The 22,292-nt window shown below is 47.7% G+C and overlaps 1 protein-coding gene across 1 annotated transcript in view; it reads left to right on the top strand.

The window, feature by feature from the left end:
* The first annotated feature begins 1,734 nt into the window (after positions 1-1,734).
* The window catches only part of LOC306752190 (rho GTPase-activating protein 23-like), a 21,084-nt gene continuing 526 nt past the window's right edge, over positions 1,735-22,292 (top strand). The window contains 22 exon segments of the mRNA XM_079235917.1: positions 1,735-1,816; positions 2,549-2,627; positions 2,725-2,785; positions 4,794-4,976; positions 4,978-6,235; positions 7,382-7,546; positions 8,501-8,609; positions 8,860-8,899; positions 9,004-9,141; positions 9,349-9,657; positions 9,745-9,806; positions 10,126-10,232; positions 12,063-12,175; positions 12,393-12,545; positions 12,799-12,877; positions 13,074-13,147; positions 13,266-13,355; positions 13,443-13,568; positions 13,652-13,696; positions 13,862-13,955; positions 21,645-21,676; positions 21,779-22,292. The exon segment at positions 21,779-22,292 is cut by the window's right edge and continues 526 nt beyond it. Of these exon segments, the coding sequence (XP_079092043.1) occupies positions 1,750-1,816; positions 2,549-2,627; positions 2,725-2,785; positions 4,794-4,976; positions 4,978-6,235; positions 7,382-7,546; positions 8,501-8,609; positions 8,860-8,899; positions 9,004-9,141; positions 9,349-9,657; positions 9,745-9,806; positions 10,126-10,232; positions 12,063-12,175; positions 12,393-12,545; positions 12,799-12,877; positions 13,074-13,147; positions 13,266-13,355; positions 13,443-13,568; positions 13,652-13,696; positions 13,862-13,955; positions 21,645-21,676; positions 21,779-22,292 (3,898 nt within the window). The 5' untranslated portion in view covers positions 1,735-1,749.

The raw sequence follows: 22,292 nt of genomic DNA, 5'->3' as shown, positions 1-22,292 counted from the left end.
ACGCTCCCTTGAGGTGTATTTTTTTGCCTTTGTTGAAAAAAAGTGTATGTGTTGATTAGATTATTAAAACAACTTTGCTGAGTTCTGACATAGCAATCGGATCATCTGTTTCTGCTGTCGGGGTCCCCCGGATATATTTTCGATGATGTCTTGGTCCCCAGACTTGGGCAACACTAGCTGATATGAAAGAACAATTAAAACATGCTCTATTGAAACTATCTATTTTGTTTATCGTACATGGGTTAGATGGCTAAAACTTCTGACTACACTACACTTTAGAAGAGTTTAGTTCGCTTGACGATTGAATGGCAACACGGCTAGTTGCTCAAACAGCCGGTAGCCAGATTGAGTACCAAAATGTAATTGGTATGAGGGAATGCATCACCATTCCATCAAAAGGTTGATCTTGTCGTATACAAAAAACGTTCACAATGGAGATCTGTTTCAACTGATATTGGAAATGGGTTGCTTTTCAAAGTAAATGTCAATCACTCGAATTTGTGAGAAAAGAAACTTCTGCACCGTTTCAGTATGCATGTACAGTAGCTCAAGACTGAAATATCTTGGCAAATATTAGACGAATTGTTATGAAATTTTGTACAGTCAATCATGGTTCCAAGAGGATGATACCTGATGCATTTGGTGACCCATCAGCCTCAGCTGCACTTTGTGTTTAGTGTTTATCAGCAACAACAACAAAAGCACTTTTTGTGCTCACATTAATGTTGTGTCCTATAAAACCACATTTCCATCATGACTGAGTATTCATCAATTATGCTTTTTGAACTGACAAATATGCTCGAGGTTCTCCCTGCTGCAAGTCTTTATGCTAAATTCATTTTCTCCCAGCTCACAGACATGGAATTCAGGGTTTAAATAACATGTATGTATCCATCTTACCTGTAATCGTAATTGAATATGACAATATGTTTCTCAGATTCTTGCCTGGGAGAATCCTGTAACATGATTTCAGACCTCACTAAAGTGCACATTTTACGATTGGGCTCCAGGCTGTACACATCTGACACACATGATGGGCACCGTGGTACTGAAGACAGCACGTCCCTCTGTCCTGGAGAGAGAGGTCGGTGTTGTGGAGCAGCATACCTCCATCTGTGTGCAAAGCCCTTTGTGTGTGTGGGTCAGGAATGAGCTAACTCAGCGAAGCACCAAAGCCTCCAAATAGAGCCCACCACCAGGCCTGTCTGTCAGACAGACAGACAGACAGACAGACAGACAGACAGACAGACAGACAGTCAAACTGACAGACAGTCAAACTGACAAGGAGTCAACGTTTTGGAGTCAGCTGGAGTGAGTCAGACCCAGCATAGGAGTGAGGCTCGAGTCTAATATGAGCTGAACAGCGCCTCCCTGTGGGTCCTCTTCTCCTCTAACACCTGCTCTGTGTTTCTCCCAAAGGATGAAGAGAACGGAAACTCAACTGGAAGAGGTGAGTGTTTCTGCTGGCTTCACCAGCCAACGTTTAGGCATCCAGCATCACGCTTTCTTAAAGTGTCTCTAATGCCTTCATGGCTCATTTAAATCTATTGTATCTATTGTATTATTTTTAATGATCAGGATGTGTGTGGGTGTGGGGGAGCAATGCATGTTTCCATGTGTAGGTGGAGCTAATTCAACTTTGTGGGTTTTGCTGATATTTTAGAAAATGCACATACATGCACCCAAATCTGTGTCTGAGTGTTGTTGTTTTGTTTTTAAGCAGGTTGTCAGCGGCCCCGTTTGGAGCCAATGGACACCATCTTTGTGAAGAGCGTGAAAGACAATGGCCCTGCGCAACAAGCTGGACTGTGTACAGGTAGAAGACACATAGACATAAGACACAGCAGAGCTCTGGGGTCATCACACTCTCGCTAAAATAGCTCCCAACATACTTTCCGTTCCATTTATACTACAATTGAAGGTCCGTATCCATCTTGCGTGTGCATGCATCCCGATCCACACTTCATTCCACATGGTTTGCCGATAGTTTTTGCAACTATATTAAATAAAATAAAAATATAAACTTAATTTGCAATAAGTCAAGATGGCGACGGCCAAAACGCAGAACTCAAGGCTTCATAACATCAGTCCACAAACCAACGGGTGAAGTCACAATGGATACGACCACTTCTTATATACAGTCTTGGATGTGGGTCCTGGTGCAGGATTACACCAAAACTGTCTGATCAACAAGTCTGTCTAACTTCCTGTTTACTCCTCTTGGTTCATTTTTTAAAAGTTAGTGTGAACAAGAGCCAGAACAGAACTAAAACGCAACAATGGATTATTTTTTTCCTTCTCGGCATCCCTAAGCTACTAATACCAGCACCTCTCCTGTTTATGGATGTGAAAATATTATTCTCTACCTTTTATATTTATACAGGTAATATTCTCCTAAAGAAATGAACATCATTGAAGGAAGGTGTACTAGAGATGAACATTAGTATGTATTATATATAAAGTATCTAAAACTAAACATGATCGTGTGTGTGTGTGTGTGTGTGTGTGTGTGTGTGTGTGTGTGTGTGTGTGTGGACATGTACTCCAGGGGACAGGCTGGTGAAGGTGAACGGGGAGAGCATTCTGGGGAAAACCTACTCTCAGGTGATCATGCTCATCCAAAACAGGTGAGAGACTGCTGTTGATGAATCTCATTTTACATTCTGTTACTTATCATATGTTCACATATTTATTTTATTTCATATTTTGGTCTTTGCATCATAGTGAAAACATTCTGGAGCTCTCTATTATGCCCAAAGATGAGGATGTGTTGCAGTTGGTAAGTGTGAGTATTGTCTTTCTTCTATTTTCTCTCTTCTTGCCTGCTTTTCACCTTGTTACGTGTTAACTGTCACAGCCAGTAAGCTGTTTGCATGACATCCTGTTATCATAATTTATGTCGCAATTTACTAAAGTTTGACTTCAGAAATTTACTGGTATCAGTCGGCAGGCGACAAAATTAGTTTGTCCAGAACATAAAAGAATGCATGACATGAAAAAAAAATGAAAAAACTGTGGATTGTATTTATTATTTATTTTATTGTTAATATCATATCATATCAACATTTAGAAATAATAAAAGATGAAATCAGTTCAAGCAGAATAAATTAAAATTAAAGCTGCGAGCAGCTGTAAGCGGGTCCTCGCTCATCCCGGCACATTTGGGGTAGCCGGCATGTCGCCGACTCGCACGGTTGAGAGTGTTGGCCCGCTGGACAACATGCATCATATTTCTCTACGTGAAGAGTAGACCAGGTCATTTAAGTTGCATGTAAATCCGATGCTGTTTGGTCTATTTTGTTTGGCCAGTAGGTGGCGCTATGACAATTTGAACATACACTGTGCATCATGTTTCTCTATGTAAAGTGTAGACCAGGTGATTTAAATTGCTACTATGTCTCATGGTGACTCAAGGTTTTGGGAAAATGACATTGGGAAAATGCCTGCTGGGTAAATTATTTCCCCAAAATGCCCGCCCATACAGGAAGACTGTTGTTGTTAAGTAATAAGGTGCCATGTGATTTACTGGTCAGGCCGGTTGAAAGCAGGGTCGAGGATGACACACACACCCACACACCCACACTCAGTACACACACACACACACACACACACACACACACACACACGCATCATGTTTCTCTATGTGAAGTGTAGACCAGAGCATGTAAATTACATGTAAATCCTATGCTGTTTGGCTTATTTACTTTTGCCTGTAGGTGGCGCTATGACAATCTGAACATTTCTCATGTAGATGTACTCAAGCCTTGACCGGCATCATGTATGAGGAGAAGTGGGGGTATAGCATCATGTATGGAGGAGTTACAACAGCTTTCTGTCATCTAGCGGTTAGCTCAAAGTAGGCGTGTCTTTGGGTCCCCGTCACGTCAAGGCCGTTGAGTGAAAACGTTGCGAGAGCACAAGCCATACTCCTGAGGGTCTTGAGAACATCTTAGAACAGAATTGAAGTCGATTGTATAACATTTGTAGAAGAAGTAGTATTTGGCAGAAATGCAAATAAATGCTAAAATTAGCAAAAATGAGTCGAAAATGCCAAATTGGCCGAAATACTGTAGCGCCCCTTAGTGTTTAAATCGGATGACTGATTTATTGCAAGTTAGGGGTCGTTTGTCCAAATAGTTTTAATGTTATGAGTGTTTAAAAACAAGACACGCCCCTAAGAGGTTAAATGGTCGATATCTCCGCAACGCAATGAGATATCAAAGAAATTTCAATACCTTATTGATGATGATGAAGTACCAAGTTTGGAATGAAAATGACATAGCGTTTAGGAGAAAAGTGCAAGATCGTGTTTTTCACAAAATTCAAGATGGCGGAAGATTTTCATAGGTGGACTTTATGGGTCTGAGAGGCTTTTTTGTAGAGCAGGTGGAGATGTAAAAGCAAAAAAAAACATTCTGGGCGAGGGGGCGTCACCGGTCCAACTTGTAGGGGGCGCTCGAGAGTCATTTTTTGGAACTTTTTCCCCCGGCTTTAATACATCCCTATTTTCACCTGACAAGTGTTCCAAATTTTGTGAGTTTTTGAATATGACAAGTCCCCCAAATAGCAGTCCAATGTACAAAAATAAAAAAACGGAACAATAAGAATCCCGGCAATTTCAATAGGGTCCTACTCGGACTGACTACGTCAGTCGCTCTGACCCTAATTATGTAATTGTTTGTTGAAATAGACAAAGAGCACGTTGCATCTGCCTCACTGTCCTCGAGCCGCTCACTCAATCTGTTATCTTTCCTGTCGTGTTTTTCATTGTGTCCCTCCCCTCTCATCCTCAGGCATACTCCCAGGACGCCTACCTGAAAGGCAATGAGCCATATTCCGGCGTGGCCCTCCCTGCACCGCCGCCTCTCTGTTGCCCTTCCACCAAACCCATCTCCGCCCCACAGCACAACCCCCACAGTCCCACGGACAACTGGCAGTGCCGGCCGGGACCCACCGCCTCCCCACTGGACAACCGCCCCCCCCGCCACCTCCATCCCCACCCCCGGCTGGCCCGGGAGCCCCACGGAATCTGGCGGCCACTTCGCCCCGTTGGGCCGGAATCGAGGCCGCTCCTCTTCAGCCATCAATGCGCTGGACTTTCACTTCGCGAACCACAATGCTGCCATCGCCTCTGCTACTCTGCCGCGGAAGAGCAGCATGCCGGCCTCGGCCCGCACCCACGCCGAAACTCTCTGCCACCAGGCTCTGTCAGACTGGTACTACAGCCAGGCCGAGGCTGCCGAGAGCATGTCCCCCCGCCACCGCAGCATCTCTCAGGACTGTTTAGCGGAGCTGGGGCTGGGCTTGGCCCTCGGTCCCGGTCCCGCAACTGCCTCCACAACCGCCGCGGAGAAGCGCAGAAGGGAAACCCTCCACTTCCACCACCAGGCGGCGGCTGCTTCCCATGATTCCTATTGGTTAGGGGGCTGGGGCGGGGTTTCGGGACCAGGAAGCAGGTCGTGCTCGGAAAGCCTCCTGGCAGCGTACGCCGAGTACGAGCATAACTACGGGCGCTCCGTGGAAACTCTGGCACAAGCCTCTGCGCTGGTGTCACCGCGCTATGAGCACCCTCCGCACGAGTCACAAACAGTGAAATTCAGAGAGCAGAAAGACCAGAAGGTTATGGAAGGGCATCCGCACAAAACCACAGTGATGTCCCCCATCATCACAGCCTCCTCCACAGTGCCTCCTAGTGGCAGGCGGTCAGGCCAGCAGGTAGCCGAACCCCAAACACGGCGCGTAAAGGAGGAGGAGCTGGTGGGCTACAAAAGCTACAGCCCGTCTTTCTCCCGCAAATCTGGCCACCTCCTCCAGCAGGCCCACTCCTTCAGAGAGCCCGGCTACAGCGGCCCCCAGCTCGACTGGAGCCCCGGAGGCAGAAGCGGCCCAACGGACGGCGAGGGTGGTGTGGTACCCAGGCCCAAGTCTACCCCGGCCCTGTCTGCGCCAGAGGAGGAGAGAGCCCGACTGAGCGAGGACAGGGAGGCCGACTCCCCCATCTCCCTGAATCAGGAGGTGGTTCTGAGGCAAAAGCCGCCTTCCGGCCGCCGAACCCCCATTCAGCCTGGCCGACATCCCCACTACAGCACACCCGTGGAGTCGCCCGAGCCTCCCGGTTTGGAACCTACACACGGGGCCCCCTCTCCTGTCTCCGGGGGCCCCGTCACCAACCGCAGGGCTAACGGTAGCCTCGCACAGCATGCATACAACTCCCTGGCATCTATTCCCTTCATAGGTTAGTGACCTTTCCTCTGTAACGACTGCTGACATATACGTATATATATATACATATATATATGGATATGTATATATGTGTATATATATATACACATATATACATATCCATATATATATATATATATATGTGTATATATATATGTATATACACACATATATACATATATATATATATATATATATATATATATATTAATGTATGTGAGGCTTTAGTAGTGCTCCTTTTCTCTCTCTATGTGTTTCCATCCTTTCTAACATTTCTGTCCGTCATATACAGTACATGTCAATAATAATGTCCTGTCAGTACATTTCTGTATCTTTCAATTTGTGCTGATGAATGTTCTAGTGTGTTGTTGAATGTTGACATGTCCAATGTTTGTCTACTTAAAAAAAAAAAAAAAACAGTAAATGGAGCTCTGGAACCATTTCCTTTGAAACAGAGCTGCTCTGGAGTCAGAAATAATCTACAGGTTCAGTCAGCAGACCAAAGGGCGTGGCTGAGTCGCCCATTATTAGCTGCATGAATTGTGTTGTATTATGCATAAATAAATAGATACATACTGTATACAAGCATTTTATGATACAACTACATTTATAAATGTAAAATTTAATAAAATGCTAAACAAATAAATAAATGTAAAGGTTAATAGAAATAAATATATTAATTAAATAGACAATTAAAAAGAAGAGTTGATAAATAAGGGAATTAATACAAATGTACAGAAATAAATATGCAAATTAAAACAGAAATTTCATTTTATAGCACAATTATCCAGTAACTTTTTTATATTCTTTTTTTGTACATTTATTGGTTATTTATATAATTTTTCATCTTGCCGATTTCTGTCATGTCTCTGTTAACGCCGTGCTCTTTAGCGAACTCTACACTCAGCAGAGACACGGTTCTTAGAAAATGTAGTGACATTTAATGTGCCATTATTGTATATAATTTAACTTTATTGTACAGTAAACTGTACTGCCATGAAGGTTTGTCAGGTTCTCCGTCAGAGGTTATTTCTGCCTCCAGAGTAGGTCTGACTGAGCGAGATGTTCCCAGCTCCCTCTCCACCTGAAGCTCTCGCCCTGTCCTGTCAGCATGTTAATCATCTCTCATCGCTTGTTGCCCACCTGTGATGACTTGCAGATGACCCCACCAGTCCTAGTATTGACCTACAGGCCTGCTATGTACCAGCCCGCTCTGTTGTGTCCAGTTCCCAGGCCTCCACCACGGCCACCCTCCCTTCCACCTCTGTCTCCCCCACCCTCTCCCCCACCTCCCCCTTTGTCCGACTTCGCTCTCGGGACTGCAGTGAGTCTCACTCACCCACTCTCAATACTCCACAGACCCACAAAGGGCTGGGCCAATGCATACAGTCTGTTGCCTTTATGTTGGTACACTGATATATTTGTCCAGCCTCAGACTCATCTTAAAGGAGTACACTGACATGTACAAATTCCCTTCACTTCACTTGGGGGAAAAGTTCCAATTTTCAAAGCCACTGTATGCGGAATTTGAAAATCTTCGAAATTCCATACAAACATGTTATTTAACGAAACAGTGTGTGATAACTTTTTAGTAGGTCTGAAACCTTGAAAACTAATGTGCAACTTTCGGTGTCAGGTTTCACTTTGCTAGACCTCATATATATTTTAAGATGACTTCAGACTTCAGACTAGTTTGGTCACAAAGTCAGAATGCTTTGTTGTTACAGTTGGGAACAAAATTACTTTAAAGTGAATGTATTATTAAGTTTATGCAAATCAGACACTTTAGCTGTTGGTTGTCCATGCAGCAGAATTCTAGGATTTTTATTTTATGATCAAACGTTTGTCCCCTAAAAAGGCTCCTTGGGTTATTGTTGACTTCTCTTGTTATATGGCGTCAAGATTATTTGCTATAATCCCCCAAAAAATGTTAAGTTTAAAAGTTAAGTTTATTTTCTTCACCGTATGCTCGCCACTTTCTTTTCTTAATTTCCATTGAATGCTTCTGATAAGAAAGAGGCATTGCATGCTGTTAGCATTGTAGGTAAAGTGTATCCAAAACTAAGAACAACAAATCCAAATGTCACGGTATTCCTTTAACATGCAGTACGTATGTTTAACCCCTTAATTCATTCACTTGGCTCATGTTATACTCACAGTTTGAGACAACAAATCACTGCAATCACTCATCTTTTTGTCATTTCACATACAGTGCTTTTCTTTCTTTCTCTATTTGTCTCCTCTTCTCCTCCCTCTGACTTGTCCTCTCTCTCTTCAGGCAGTATTAAAAGTCGACGCTCCTCTTACTTGCTGGCCATCACCACCGAGAGATCCAAGTCCTGTGACGAGGGTCTCAACACCTTCAGGGAAGAAGGCCGCGTCTTCTCGTAAGAACCCAGAAGACACTTTAAAGCTGCTTTTCTTACTGACATGGGTTCTTATAGTCCCAGTGGGGCCCCCAAAACCTAATTTAAAGGTTGCTTCAGGGACAGCGGGTCATTGATAGACACTTCAACCCCGTCTACACAGACCTGGTCTAGACAGACCTGATCCACACAGACCACGTCTACACAGACCTAGTCATGTTTAGACTCTAGTAGTGCTGTTAATGTAACTCGTATGCTTTCTGTTCCACAGCAAACTACCAAAAAGGGTCAAGAGCTTTTTCACTGATGGGGTGAGTCGATCATTACTCTTGATTCAATCTTATGAGTTTTCCAGCAACCAAGAAAAAACACTGTCTGGTGCACAAATCCATAATCCCCCTAAAATGTGCTTTAGTCTCTGGAGAGCCTGCGAGCCCAGGAGGAGGCCCGGTCCAAACGCCACTCCACCTCTGAACTGGGAACCATCACCTTTAGTGATGTTCGCAAGGAGGGCTGGCTGCACTACAAACAGATCCTCACAGAGAAGGGAAAGGTACGACACACTGCAAGCTAAGCTAAGCCATCATTGCGCCTGTCCGGCTTTCCATTCCACTATCGCGCTTTTTAACAATCATGACAGTGGCGGACGGACATTTTTAGTCGTTTTTTTTGACAAAAGGTCTGTTGTACGTGGCTAAGCTACGATGGGAGGGTTTTCTATTTCAGGTCGTGTCCTTGTTTCTGTACGTCCTTGTTGCAGAAAGTGGGTGGCGGCATGCGGCCGTGGAAGCGCGTCTTCTCTGTGCTCCGCTCGCATTCGCTCTTCCTCTACAAGGACAAGAGAGAGGCCGTCCTTCACGGGGCGGGGGCGGGGCCCGGCCAGGACGAACACCCTCCGATCAGCATCCACGGCTGCCTGATCGACATTGCCTACAGCGAGACCAAGCGGAAGCACACCCTGCGGCTGACCACACAGGACTTCTGTGAGTACCTGCTGCAGGCTGAGGACAGGGACGACATGCTGGCCTGGATCAGGGTCATCAGGGAGAATAGCAAGAGCGACAACGAGGTTAGATCTTCACACTCAGCTCATTTTGTGGGGTTTACTACTAAACTCCTCCAAGCCAAACTAATTCGTCACCTTGGTTTGCTCTAGGAGATCGGCTTCTCAAGACAAGCTCTCATCAACAAGAAGCTGAATGACTACAGAAAACACAGGTCAGCACGGCATGGACACACAAAGAAAAGGCTTGATCACAACTGTCCCTTATCCTTTGTGTAATAAGGAGCCACTGTAGCTCGGGGCTGGATGCCTGTCACACTCAATTACTTCAATGCAAATTTCGAAAAGCAAGAATAAAAGCGCATCCATTTTTTTCTTTTACATAAGACTGAGTTCATGATAATTTGATACGTATATATGTATCTATATATCTGTTTATATGTATTAAGACCTGAAAGACTGAGTTAAAATGTACTGAAATCTTTCAACCTCGTCTTGGAATCACAGCTGTCTCTATTTTCTGTCCCATGGTAGTCTGACAGGAAGTAAGCCGGACTCCTCCCCCAGAGCCCACCGTATGATGCCGCCCTTCCTCCTGGCAAAGACCGACAACACCTCAGTGAACCGAGCCTCCAGAACCGGTGGGTCCGAACACGTTCACCAGCGCAAAAAAACAAAAATGCTAACGGCACTTTAACCATCCTAGCAGTGCGACTCTACGGCACCCAGAATGCACTAGTGTAAACGACCAATTAGATCACGCTAGAGCAGGGGTGTCCAACCAGTAAGAGACTAAGAGCCACATTTTTTACTGTGTTACCGCAAAGAGTCACATCATCCACATGGGCACACATGAACATCACCCCATCCCTTCTTCAGCCAAAAATGTAAATGTCTCTGTTACTATGACATAAATCCATTTAATTTAGGGTTAAGAAACCCACATTACTCTATCAAAGATCAAACTTAAAACAGATGAAAATAACAAAGACAAAGCACGTTATTATATTAACTTTGTTCAAAGCTTTTTTGTCACAGTTGAGAAGGACATAACTCTAATAAGAACATGCATGTGGTCTGGGGCAGTGGTTCAACTGGTCTGGCTGTAGGACTCACCATCACCCCGGAATGACAAGCCACGACCAAAGCGAGGAACATTTTCAACTTCTCAATTTGATTTAATGAAAATATGGTGCCGTTTGAACCTGAGATAGTATCACAGTATGCCAAACACAGAAATATTCCCTTTCGCACTCAATTAAAAACCCAAAAGTGCATCTTAAGGACACAAGGTAATACAACACACATAATAATGTTATAACTTCAGCCTTTTTGAACATAACATAAAAAAAAGGTTGGGAATGAAGCATAAACTCACGCAAGTAATGTGTGTTGTGAACGCAGCATTGAGGAGTGTGTGAATATTCAATTCAATTCAGTTTATATAGCCCAAAATCACAAATTAAAATGTACAATCTGTACACATAACATCCTGTCCCAAGGGCCTCACATCAGATCAGTAAAAACCCTTTCACAGGGAAAACAGGAAGAAGCCTTCAGGAGAGCAACAGAGGAGGATCCCTCTCCCCGGATGGACAGAAGCAATAGATGTCATGTGACCAGAATTAACAATGTAACAGAGTTACAACACATTACATCAATATGACTGAAATTGAAGAAATTGCACTCTGCCGCATTAAAAAATCCCTTTAAAATAAAAGCACAGGATTTTTTTTTTTTCCCATGCAAAGGCCCGTGACGGACTGAAAACGTGTCCGCGATTTCATGGCTTTCAAGCCGTCGCGCCTTGAGTTTGACACCAGTGATCTAAAGTATTTGCAAAATCAATAAAACGATTAAAAAAAAAGAAAAAGAAAAAAAAATTCAATATGAACGTAAGAGCCGCATGAAACCAGGCAAAGAGCCAAATGCGGCTCGGGAGCCGCGGGTTGGCCAGGCCTGCCCTAGAGAGATTTAGAGGACCGTAAATGTGTCCGACACTGATATGAGTATACGAGCATTGAGAATAAAACCTTTTGTGTTCATAGTCGGTATTTACAACATGCAACAAATGATAATAATGTTTAATACCTGGCACATACGTGTGCAGTTGGCATGTGGAGAGAGCTTTGAATGTTTTGTTTGCATGTACATTTCTGATGCAAAGAGTTTTTTTTATTATTCTGGATTATGTTTTTTGTGAAAAAGAGGGCCCTAGTTTCAGAAATTATGTTTTAGCAACAGCAAAAAACTGTAAATTAGTTCAACAAAACCAATATTCCTTAACACCTCTGTTTGATTTAGGGCCATGTAGAGCTGCACGTGTGGCTGAAGATGTTTTCTTGTTAGAAATCGGTCAGTTATTTTAATAACTAATTTAAATGTGGCACTGTGTGTGTGTGTGTGTGTGTGTGTGTGTGTGTGTGTGTGTGTGTGTGTGTGTGTGTGTGTGTGTGTGTGTGTGTGCCCAGATGACAACAAAGCGCTGTGGGGCATCAACATCATGAAGAAGGCCAAGAAGACCGGCAGTCCGAAGGCTTTTGGCGTGCGACTAGAGGACTGTCAGCCTGCCGTCAACCATAAAGTAAGCTTTCAGTGTCTCATGATGGAAGATAAGAACAACGTGATTCAGAGCATAAACATAACACCCGTTTGTAGACAAAGTAGCTGATACTTTAACATTTCATGAATATTACTGAATAATACTGAGTCGCTTCTCCCCTCCCCCCTCTCCAACTGAGCTAACCACGCACCTGCCACCACATGAACCCTTTATTAATTTTCTCTCCCCATCTCTGTAGTTTGTCCCTCTGATTGTGGAGATGTGCTGTGGCGTGGTGGAGGAGACGGGTTTGGATTACACGGGTATCTACCGGGTGCCGGGCAACAACGCCATGGTGTCCAACTTGCAGGAGCACCTCAACAAGGGCATGGACATCAACACGGCTGAAGAGGTGTGCGGGATACACGTTTTTCTGCAGGGATGACATACGTTTGTAACCAGAAACCAGAAGTTAGCACGCCTCTGGTTTCTCCATCAGATTTAGTGGCAAACAGCAGCTCCATAGTTACACATTTTGTTCGGCAAGATAATCTTCACAAAATGAACACCATGTTTATCATCATCTACGCATTTTGTTAGATGAGGTCCTTTTCTTGAACACTGCACCAGAAATACTAAACCCCTCCCCCTTTCTGTCTCCACAGCGATGGCAGGACCTGAACGTGATCAGCAGCCTGCTCAAGTCGTTCTTCCGAAAGCTGCCCGAGCCGCTCTTCACCGACGGTGCGTCCAGTCACTCGTCATGCAACATGATAGAACATAAACGCAGGGCTGGAACATTTTCCACCGTTATGAATACAAATACGATTATTCCTTAGAAATGTCGCTGCCTGTCGTTTGCATTTGGACATTGATGCCAAGTGTGGTCACATTTACACACATCAGTTACTTGTCAGTTAAACGCCTTCTCTGTCCACAGACAAATACAACGACTTCATTGATGCCAACCGGATAGAAGACGCGGAGGACAGACTGAAGACCATGAAGAAACTGGTTAGTTCTCTCAAAGGACAGCAGAACATCGAGCAGCGGATGCGTTTGTTGTTGTTTTCACTATTTCCTCCTTTTTGATCTTCTTCTTTGCTCCCGTCACCTGTCCTTCTTTCTCCAGCTCCATGATCTCCCAGATTACTATCACCACACCCTGAAGTTCCTGGTGGGTCACCTTAAGAAGGTGGCAGACCACTGTGAACAGAACAAGGTAACCAAACCTCCCTCTAATTAGCACGTTGGGCTTTGGTTGTTTTTTTTGGGGTACGTGAGCGTAGCTTATGATGTCATTCTTGAGATGGAGCCCAGAAACCTGGCCCTGGTGTTTGGCCCGACCCTGGTGAGGACGTCAGAGGACAACATGACCGACATGGTCACCCACATGCCCGACCGCTACAAGATCGTAGAGACGCTCATCCTGCACGTAAGAACCGGCGGCTGCTTCCTCCGACTCAATGAACCAGTTACGTGTTTTACTCTAAGATCAGCGTTGTGTTCCTCCAACAGCACGACTGGTTCTTCACTACGGGAGAGCTCGACGAGGAAGAGAAGGTATGTCAGGCCAGAGAGCCAGGGGGCGTTCGTACTCGGGTGTCCTCATTTGTACTTTGCGCTTTAATTGTGGGTATGGGTGTGTGTGTGTGTGTGTGTGTGTGTGTGTGTGTGTGTGTGTGTGTGTGTGCGCGTGCGTGTGCATGCGTGCGTGCATGTGTGCAGGCCCCAGCGGATAAGCGAGACATGCTGCCTGCACCCAACATCGACCATCTGCTGTCCAACATCGGCAGGGCCGGTATGCCAGGAGAGGCGTCAGGTGAGGAAGTGTTGAAGAGGATTCATGTTCACTATGAGAGGATCCAACTTATCCATCTGATCTACTGATCACCAGTTCAGTGGCTGTTTGTCCATCAGATACGTTTTCTACCGGCAAAATGAAGAAAAAGGGCACTTTTGTCCTCGGGCGATTCCTAAAATAATCACACTATAATCAGTTCAAATAAAAATAAATGCACATTTTATATTCAACATTGCTTTTTCCAAAGCAGTCGTTAAAGGCAGTAAACTGTCCACTGCTGGAACAAAGGCCACAGCGATCACGTTCACGTTTGTTCATGTTTGTAACCGGGGAGCCACTTTAAGTGATGAATCAAGAAAACAGATTCGTGGTCGAAAACATAGCAGCAAAAACAGCAGAAAACACAGAGAAAGACAAAACAATACAGAGTTTTAAGTGTTGTTCTATTTCATCCTTACTGATCGCCAGAGGCAGTGTTTTCACACTGGATATCTTCCGTCTCGCGCTTGCGCAGTTCGAGTACGTATACCAAAAACGTCACGTGTGACCTCGGATGAGTCCCTAGCCGACCATAACTTCCGGCCTCATCCTGGGATCATGTCCGGGGTTGAGTCGTTGACGATACTGAGCGCGTGCATCAATGTCAGTAGATATTGTGGCTGTTATAGTGGCGAAGTGTCCCCAAGCTAAGAAGAAGCAGGCTAACCGACCACGCTAATTCTGACAGCTACTATAACTAGTAGCTGTCAGAAGACAGACTGTGCCGGCCTGTCTCCACAGTAGCACAGTGCTCTGAAGAAAGCGCTGAAGCTTACTGGCTGATCACCAATAATCACAGCTGCTGGACTAGTGAAGAGAGCGCTGCGCTCCCCTCTCCTAGACAGACTGTGCCTGACCTGTTGCCACAGGACGGTGCTTCCTTCTTTTCTTTTCCTTACCACTAGCTCGGTGCTCTAGAAGAGGCGCTGGAGCTAACATTGAGTCGCGGTCATGTTTTACCTTGCCGGCTATGGGACCTGTTTGGCTCCCCTCCAGCCTGAAGACGGCCATGAACTTTGCCCCTCCTGTCTGGGCCTCGGGCACCTAAGGGAGGGTCTCTCAACGGACCCATGCATGAACTGCGGCATTATGCCTTACGCAGTGAGGGTCGCTAGATTGGCTGAGGTGGAACGCCTGATGGGTGGGGGTGACCTTCCCCCGTCAGGACAGCCGGATCCAGCCCAACAGACTCGGGTCAAACGCCGGCTCTCGGGGGCCGCAGGGCCCCCCCCCCCCAGGAGAGCTAAATCCGGAAGGTTGACTTCTAGGGTGGAGCTGCTGACTGCCGAGCTAGCTCAGATGAAGTCTCTTCTCCTTACCCTCCACCCTAGTGCGGGGGGGACTGGGACATCACATCCACCCCTGGCCGAGCCGGTCCTAGAGGAACCGGTCCCGGATGAACCGGTCCTAGAGGTGGACATTGTCTCGTTGACAGCGTCCGTCAATTTCTTCACTGAATACAGGGACGGGCAGGCCTCCCATTCTTCCGGGCCTGGTTCCCATTCCTCAGCCCATACTCCTTCGGAGGGGCCAGTCGACGACTCCATGGGGTCCGTCATTCGCATGGCACTGGCACACCTGCAACTGGACTTAAAGCAGCCGGAACCCGCACCGGCTAGTGCTTTCTTCAGGCGCGTTCCCGCCCCTGCCGCCTTTTCTGTTCCTCCCTGAGAGGAATATCTGAGGGAGTTGCACGCATGTTGGAGGAACCCCAAGGATCACTCCCGTCTCTCGGCAGATGCCCGAATCCTGGCGTCCATGCAGGAGGCGGCAAGATGTGGCCTAAAGCACATGCCACCCGTCGAGCCTACCATTGCGTCTCTCATAGTTTCCCCTGAGGAGACTCTGAGGCCGGATGCCAGGTGTCCTCGACTCCAATGTCGGATCACGGACGACCTGCTTTGCCAATCTTACAACATGGCAGCACGCATGGGCCGTATTGGCAATTCCCTCTCTAATCTTATGCTTGCCCTCTCACTTTCTCTGCAGCACACTCGACACTACTGCCACCAGCCTCAGTGACGCTTCACTGCAGGCGTTTGCACTCAATGTCAAGGGAACTCGGGCGCATGATGTCGACCCTGGTTCAGACACGCCGCCAGGTTTGGCTGGCGTAGTCACCCCTGTCAGAGGCATGTAGGCGGACCCTCCATACTGTCCCAGTCGAACCCGGGGAGCTTTTCGGCTCAGCTGCTCTGCAGGCGCTTCAGCGAACTGTGCAGGCCGTTCAGACCAAGCAGCAGTTCTCCGGCCTTCGCCGAGACATGCCCGCACCCCGCGGACCTAGAGGGTCCATGGCGGCCCCCCGAGGCCATTTTCGGCTCCCAGCTTACCCCAGTAGCCACCAGCGGCCTCAGCGCCCTGCTGAGAGGCCGGTCCGCGCCCAACGCGGCTCTACCCGCGTGCCCCCCAGGCAATTTCCGAGCCGGGGGACTAGCAGTCACCCCCCCCCCCCAGAGCCTTTAGGGGCAGGGGGGCAGGGACTGAGGTCCCTGGGCCGGCAGTCGGTTATTTCTCCCAGCAGCATGTCAGCTACTGGGTAGCTCACGCTCCAGACCCCTGGGTGGTTTCCACCCAAACCCAAAGGTACAAGCTTCAATTCCGACGCCGGCCCCCAGCTTTCAGCCGGGTCAAGATGACGACCATCACAGACCCGGCAAAGTCCCTAGCCCTGAGCCAGGAGTTAGCCGTGCTCCTGACCAAGGGCGCAATCGAGGTGGTGGGACCCCGGTCACAGGCCAGGAGGTTCTACTCAACCTACTTCCTCGTAAAGAAGAAGAACGGCGGACTGCGCCCAGTCCTAGATCTGAGGGGACTAAACAAGTTCCTGAGGGTCTTAACATTTCACATGCTGAGCACAGCAGACGTCCTTCGTGCCATCTCCAAGGGAGACTGGTGCACGTCGGTCGACTTAAAGGACACCTATTTTCATGTCCCCATTGTACCTCATCACAGACAGTTCCTTCGTTTTGCCTTCCAAGGCCGTTGTTTTCAGTTCAGGGTGCTTCCATTCGGACTCTCCCTCTCCCCACGAGTGTTCACGAGATGTGTCACGGCTGCCCTTCTCCCCCTGCAAGCGCAGGGCATGAGGATATTGCCGTACCTGGATGATTGGCTGATCTGTGCGCCATCCCGGGCTCAGGCTACACAGGACACCGCTCGCCTTCTCTCTCTCATGTGGCCCTGTGGGGCTTCAGGGTAAACATGGAGACAAGCTCTCTGAGCCCTTCTCAGAGCATAACCTTCATCAGTCTAGCCTGTCCTTCGCCCCAGCGTGTGGACAGCATCCTCTGCAGCCTCCCCCTCTTCTGAGGGGTAGGCAGTTGCCCTACATCCTCTTTCTTCGCCTCTTAGGCAAATTGACAGCTGCCTCAGCTGTCGTTCCCTTGGGCTTGCTGTCACTGCGCCCCTTGCAGAGATGGCTGAACAGCCTTCACTTGGACGTTGAGTGCCACAGGCACAGGACAGTAAGAGTGTCACAGCAGTGCCTCCGAGCTCTATTCCCGTGGAGGGAGAAAGCATACCTGTCAGGAGGCGTTCCCATGGGCGTGATCCCATCCCGTCGGGAGGTCGTCATGACAGATGCCTGCCTCTCAGGGTGGGGTGCAGTGTGGCAGAGCAGGACTGCTCGGGGGCGGTGGCCCGCTCAAGACAGCAGGGAACATATCAATGTCCTGGAGCTACAGGCTGTGCACCTAGCGCTCAGACATTTCCTTCCACATTTGAGAGGAAAACATGTACTTGTTTGGTCGGACAATACTTCGACCGTGTTCCACATAAACCATCAAGGGGGCACTAGGTCTGCAGGATTGCTAAGGGTTTCCCGTGCCCTTCTGACCTGGACAGCCCCTCGCCTGACCAGCCTTCGGGCAATGTATTTAACAGGAGAGCGGAAGCAGATTGCAGATTCCCTCTCCCGTCACAAGCCTCCACCCGGGGAGTGACGGCTTCACCCAGAGGTCGTGTACAGCATCTGGGGCCTCTTCGGCAGAGCAGAGGTGGATCTCTTTGTCTCAGAGAGGTCAACCCACTGCCCCCGCTGGTTCTCCCTGGTAGAGAGGACCAGTCCTCTGGGTCAAGATGCCTTGGCTCATACGTGGCCGGAGGGCTTTCTTTATGCTTTCCCCCCAATTGCCCTGATCTTGCCAACGCTCCTCGGGGTTCTTCAGCAGGGCCACAGGCTGGTGCTGGTGGCCCCCTTATGGCCCGCCAGGACTTGGTTCCCTCTGCTGCACAGACTCTGTCGCGGGACGCCATGGCGCCTCCCCGACAGGAAGGATCTCCTATCGCAGCTAGGAGGTCGGATCTGGCATCCCGACCCCAGACGCCTTCACCTATGGGCCTGGCCGTTGCAGGGCCCGACCAGCTGCTGAGCAGCTGCACAGAACCAGTCAGGACGACGATTCTAAATGCCAGAGCGCCATCTACCCGTCTACAGTACGAGTGTAGATGGAGGCTGTTTTCCGACTGGTACGGGGTTCACAACAAAGACCCAGTACAGTGCCCTGTGCCTACTGTACTTGAGTTTCTGCAGTCCCTTCTAGATAGGGGCCGGTCTCCCTCTACCCTGAGGATTTACGTAGCTGCTATCTCATGGCAGCATGCTAGGATAGACAACGGCACTGTGGGGAGCCACAAGCTGGTGTCCCTCTTCTTGAGGGGGGCTCAGCGACTGCGACCTCCGAGCACCCTGAGGGCCCCTCCATGGGACCTGTCCGTGGTACTGGACACCCTATGCTCACCTCCCTTTGAACCCACAGCAGAGGCAGAGCTGCGATGGCTGTCAGCAAAGACCGTCTTTCTCCTTGCCATCACGTTGGCAAAGCGTGTAGGCGAGTTACACGCCCTGTCGGTGAGTGAATCCTGTTTGAGGTGGAACTCAGATGGCTCGGGTGTTACACTACGGCCTAATGCAGCATTTCTTCCGAAGGTGCTGACACGCTCGCACCTCAACCAACCTATCCAGCTCGCAGAGTTTAACCCTCCTTTGGGAGAGGACAGGTCAGGGCTACTGTGCCCAGTGCGGGTCCTCAGAACCTATGTCGAGGCCACCGCAGATATTCGGCGGTCGGAGCAGCTTTTTGTCTGCTATGGTGGACCTAGGAAGGGCTGTGCCCTGTCAAAACAGCGCCTGTCCCACTGGATAGTGGAAGCCATTGCCTGTGCATACAGGGTGAACGGCCGGGCGCTGCCACCCGGAGTAAGGGGCCATTCTACCAGGAGTGTCTCCACGTCATGGGCAACCCTGAGAGGTGTGTCCATGGAGGATATATGTGCGGCGGCCTCATGGGCATCACCGAGCACATTTACCAGATACTACAGAGTGAACGTTGCCACCCCTCACCCATTGGGTGCGGTTCTTCGTCCACATTCCTCTGCCTGAGTCAGACGAGGTAGGCTCCTTTACATTCCTCGTGACTTTGTTGGTATAAGTCATCCAATGTGAAAACACTGCCTCTGGCGGTCAGTAAGGATGAAATAGAACGAAAGTTACGAAGGTAACTACAGTTCTATGAATCCTGGATGACCGCCAGAGTTCTTGGTCACTCGGAATCTCGTGGTTTTGCGAGAAGATTCCGCAGGACATGATCTCAGGATGAGGCCGGAAGTTATACCCGGCTGGGGACTCATCCGAAGTCACACGTGACGTTTTTGGTATACATACTCGAACTGCGCAAGCGCGAGACGGAAGATATCCAGTGTGAAAACACTGCCTCTGGCGGTCATCCAGGATTCATAGAACCATAGTTACCTTTGTAACTTCCGTTTTCAGTTGTCGAGTAAATATGACACAGATGGCGCAACGATGTATCGCACCTCTTCATACAGGCTTCTTTTTTTCTATCAAGAAACAGAGAAATGCTCTTTGATTATCCAAGAAACTCTCTGTTTGACGTCTAGGAATATCTGATAGCTAGATACCTACAAGAATGCACAACCCTTCCTACCTGGCTCTTCTTTGCATTCACCACAAAAAGGAACCCGGGATCAGTCTGTAACACGGGACAATCAGGGAGGCGATCCAGGCGTTCCAAAATCTTAGAACGACAAGGACGGCCATATTAAAAAGCCTTTATTATAACGGCTGATGGGTCGTAAAAAGATGTTTACAAATATCACAAATACACAAAGATCTTCAACATAGTGCTGCAAAAAAAGCAGAGAACCACAGAAAACATGTGAAGTCTACGCCCTCCTCAAGTGCAATACGGCTTTTCATTTGTGTTTCTCTCCATGAGGATGGCTGATGCCAGTCACCACCTTAATGTTTAATTGCTTCCGTATCTAACCTGCTCCTCTACATTCTGTACTAATGCTGCCAGTGATCTTATCAAGCGAGACTCAGCTCTTTTCTTCTCTTCCTTCCTTTCTGCTCTCTCTCTCTCTCTCTCTCTAGCTGAGACAGTGGATCAGCCTCTTCGGTAGGACCAGGTCTTCCTCCTTGTGTGTTTTTGTGTTTGGATGTTTCTATTGCACCTGAATTCATTCACCCATTCATGTTGTACTCTTCTGTCAGTCTTAGTGTCCCACCAGTGTTCCACCATTCCTCTTGTCTTGCCAACGGGGCTGTAACGGTTTGCGTATTCGCGTTGAAGCGTCGCGAGTCTGATGCGCGCAGCCGAGTCAAAGTTCGCAGGTTGGAACTCCGCCCCGGAAACTTTTAGCCGCAAAGCAATTGCCCACATGGTGTGTCTGCAGCGCTCCTCTGTTGTAGTGGAAAGACACTGAATAATCACATGCTGATCACTGGGACCCACTTTTATGCCATAAGATAGTAGTCATTAGTTAGTTAGTCATTATGCCATTAGTTTAGTTGTAAAGCCTATTGTGACCTTTTGTCTTCTGGGAAACTATTTGTGTAATTTTTTTTTTTTAAATGCTTATTATTTTTTACATTGAAAATTGTTTACTGAAAGGTGCAAGTGGGCACAATGCGACCTCAGTCCCCGGCAAGAATAATTTGTCCGTCAGTAGTTTCCATTCAATTGTAAAAACACATTTGAAGCAATTTTTTGGAAATGCAAATTAGGCTGGTTTCCATCAACTGGTTTGGAGCGAATAAACTGGGCTCCAGCTTAAATTTAGCCATCTAGTTTACACATGGCTGTATTCCAATTGTCTGGAGACAAAGACAATATAAATATATCTAGGAAGAGGGCGATAGCAGAAACAACTGATCAGAGTTAATGTTTCGCTACGCGAGAGCCGTTTAAATAATCCATCAAGTGCATTAACTGCTTTATTGTCAAAAGGCCAAAACCACCTCAAGTGAGCGTAAAAAAACGTTTTGTATTGAAGGTTGTATTGAGTTTATCCGTTTCCAGAAAGCTTTTCTTTGAAACCCGATACATTCAAAATGCGCATGAAAATATATTAATAGAAACGAAAAGAAAAGTAACATGGTTGACCAGGACCCATAAACCTGGGTCTGAACCAAACCGTTACACCCCCTCCCACTGACGTTAAAGGGGAACTCTGGCTATTTATGCTACTTAAAGTACTTTCAAGCAAAAGCTTCATTTTAAAGACGGCTGTTCCGATAATGGCGAGAGTTCTCCTGACAGATTGCTGTACTGCTCGTGTGTGCTGTGATTAGGCAGCGATCACCACTTAACGCCACCACCACCATGACGCGGTTCTTATCCAAATCTTTCCCTTTTCTACTAGATTCCACCACCAGCGATTCACTTAAATCAAAGGTAAGCAAGACATTTCTCACTCCTGCTTTAACTCTGTGATTAGGACCATGGATTCTGGAATATTAAGTGTTATTTGACCGGATTGTGTCACCTTTTTTTCAGCTTTCTTCGCTCTCCAAGAAGGACCTGAGTGCCAGGGACTTCCTGCCCAAGTCCATAATTTCCGCTGTGACACGCAAACGTAAGAAATGCCTCAGTACCCACCCACAGGATGGCAGCGCCGACGAGGACTCCGAGCACGAGCCGGTCAAAACCAGCAACTACGGGGGAGCAGAAAGCGGCGGCGGGGAGGAGGAGAAGGAGAAGGAGAAGGAAGAGGAGGGAAGTAGAGGAGAAGGAGAGGCGGTGAAGGGAGAACGCATCGTTCTCAAAAAGGACAAAAGGGATGAAAAGGAAACCGGGGTGAAAGCGAGAGAGATTGCAGATGGAAGACATCGGTCTGGAGAGGAAGAGGCTGGACAGGAAATGGGGGGCAGAAAAAGCGAAAAGGAGAGCAGGCGGAGGTCAGCTTTCCCAGGAAACGCAGTGCAGCTTCGTCCAAACAGTCTCCTCTGCTCGCACCATCAGATCAAGGCCGAGTACCCAAGACCGCCAACGATGTCTGATCCCCCTTCCC

The sequence above is a fragment of the Taurulus bubalis genome, assembly GCF_910589615.1.
Source record: "Taurulus bubalis genome assembly, chromosome: 2".
Lineage (NCBI taxonomy): Eukaryota > Metazoa > Chordata > Actinopteri > Perciformes > Cottidae > Taurulus > Taurulus bubalis.
Note: the sequence above shows the minus strand (reverse complement) of the source record. Positions and strands in the feature narration are given on the sequence as shown.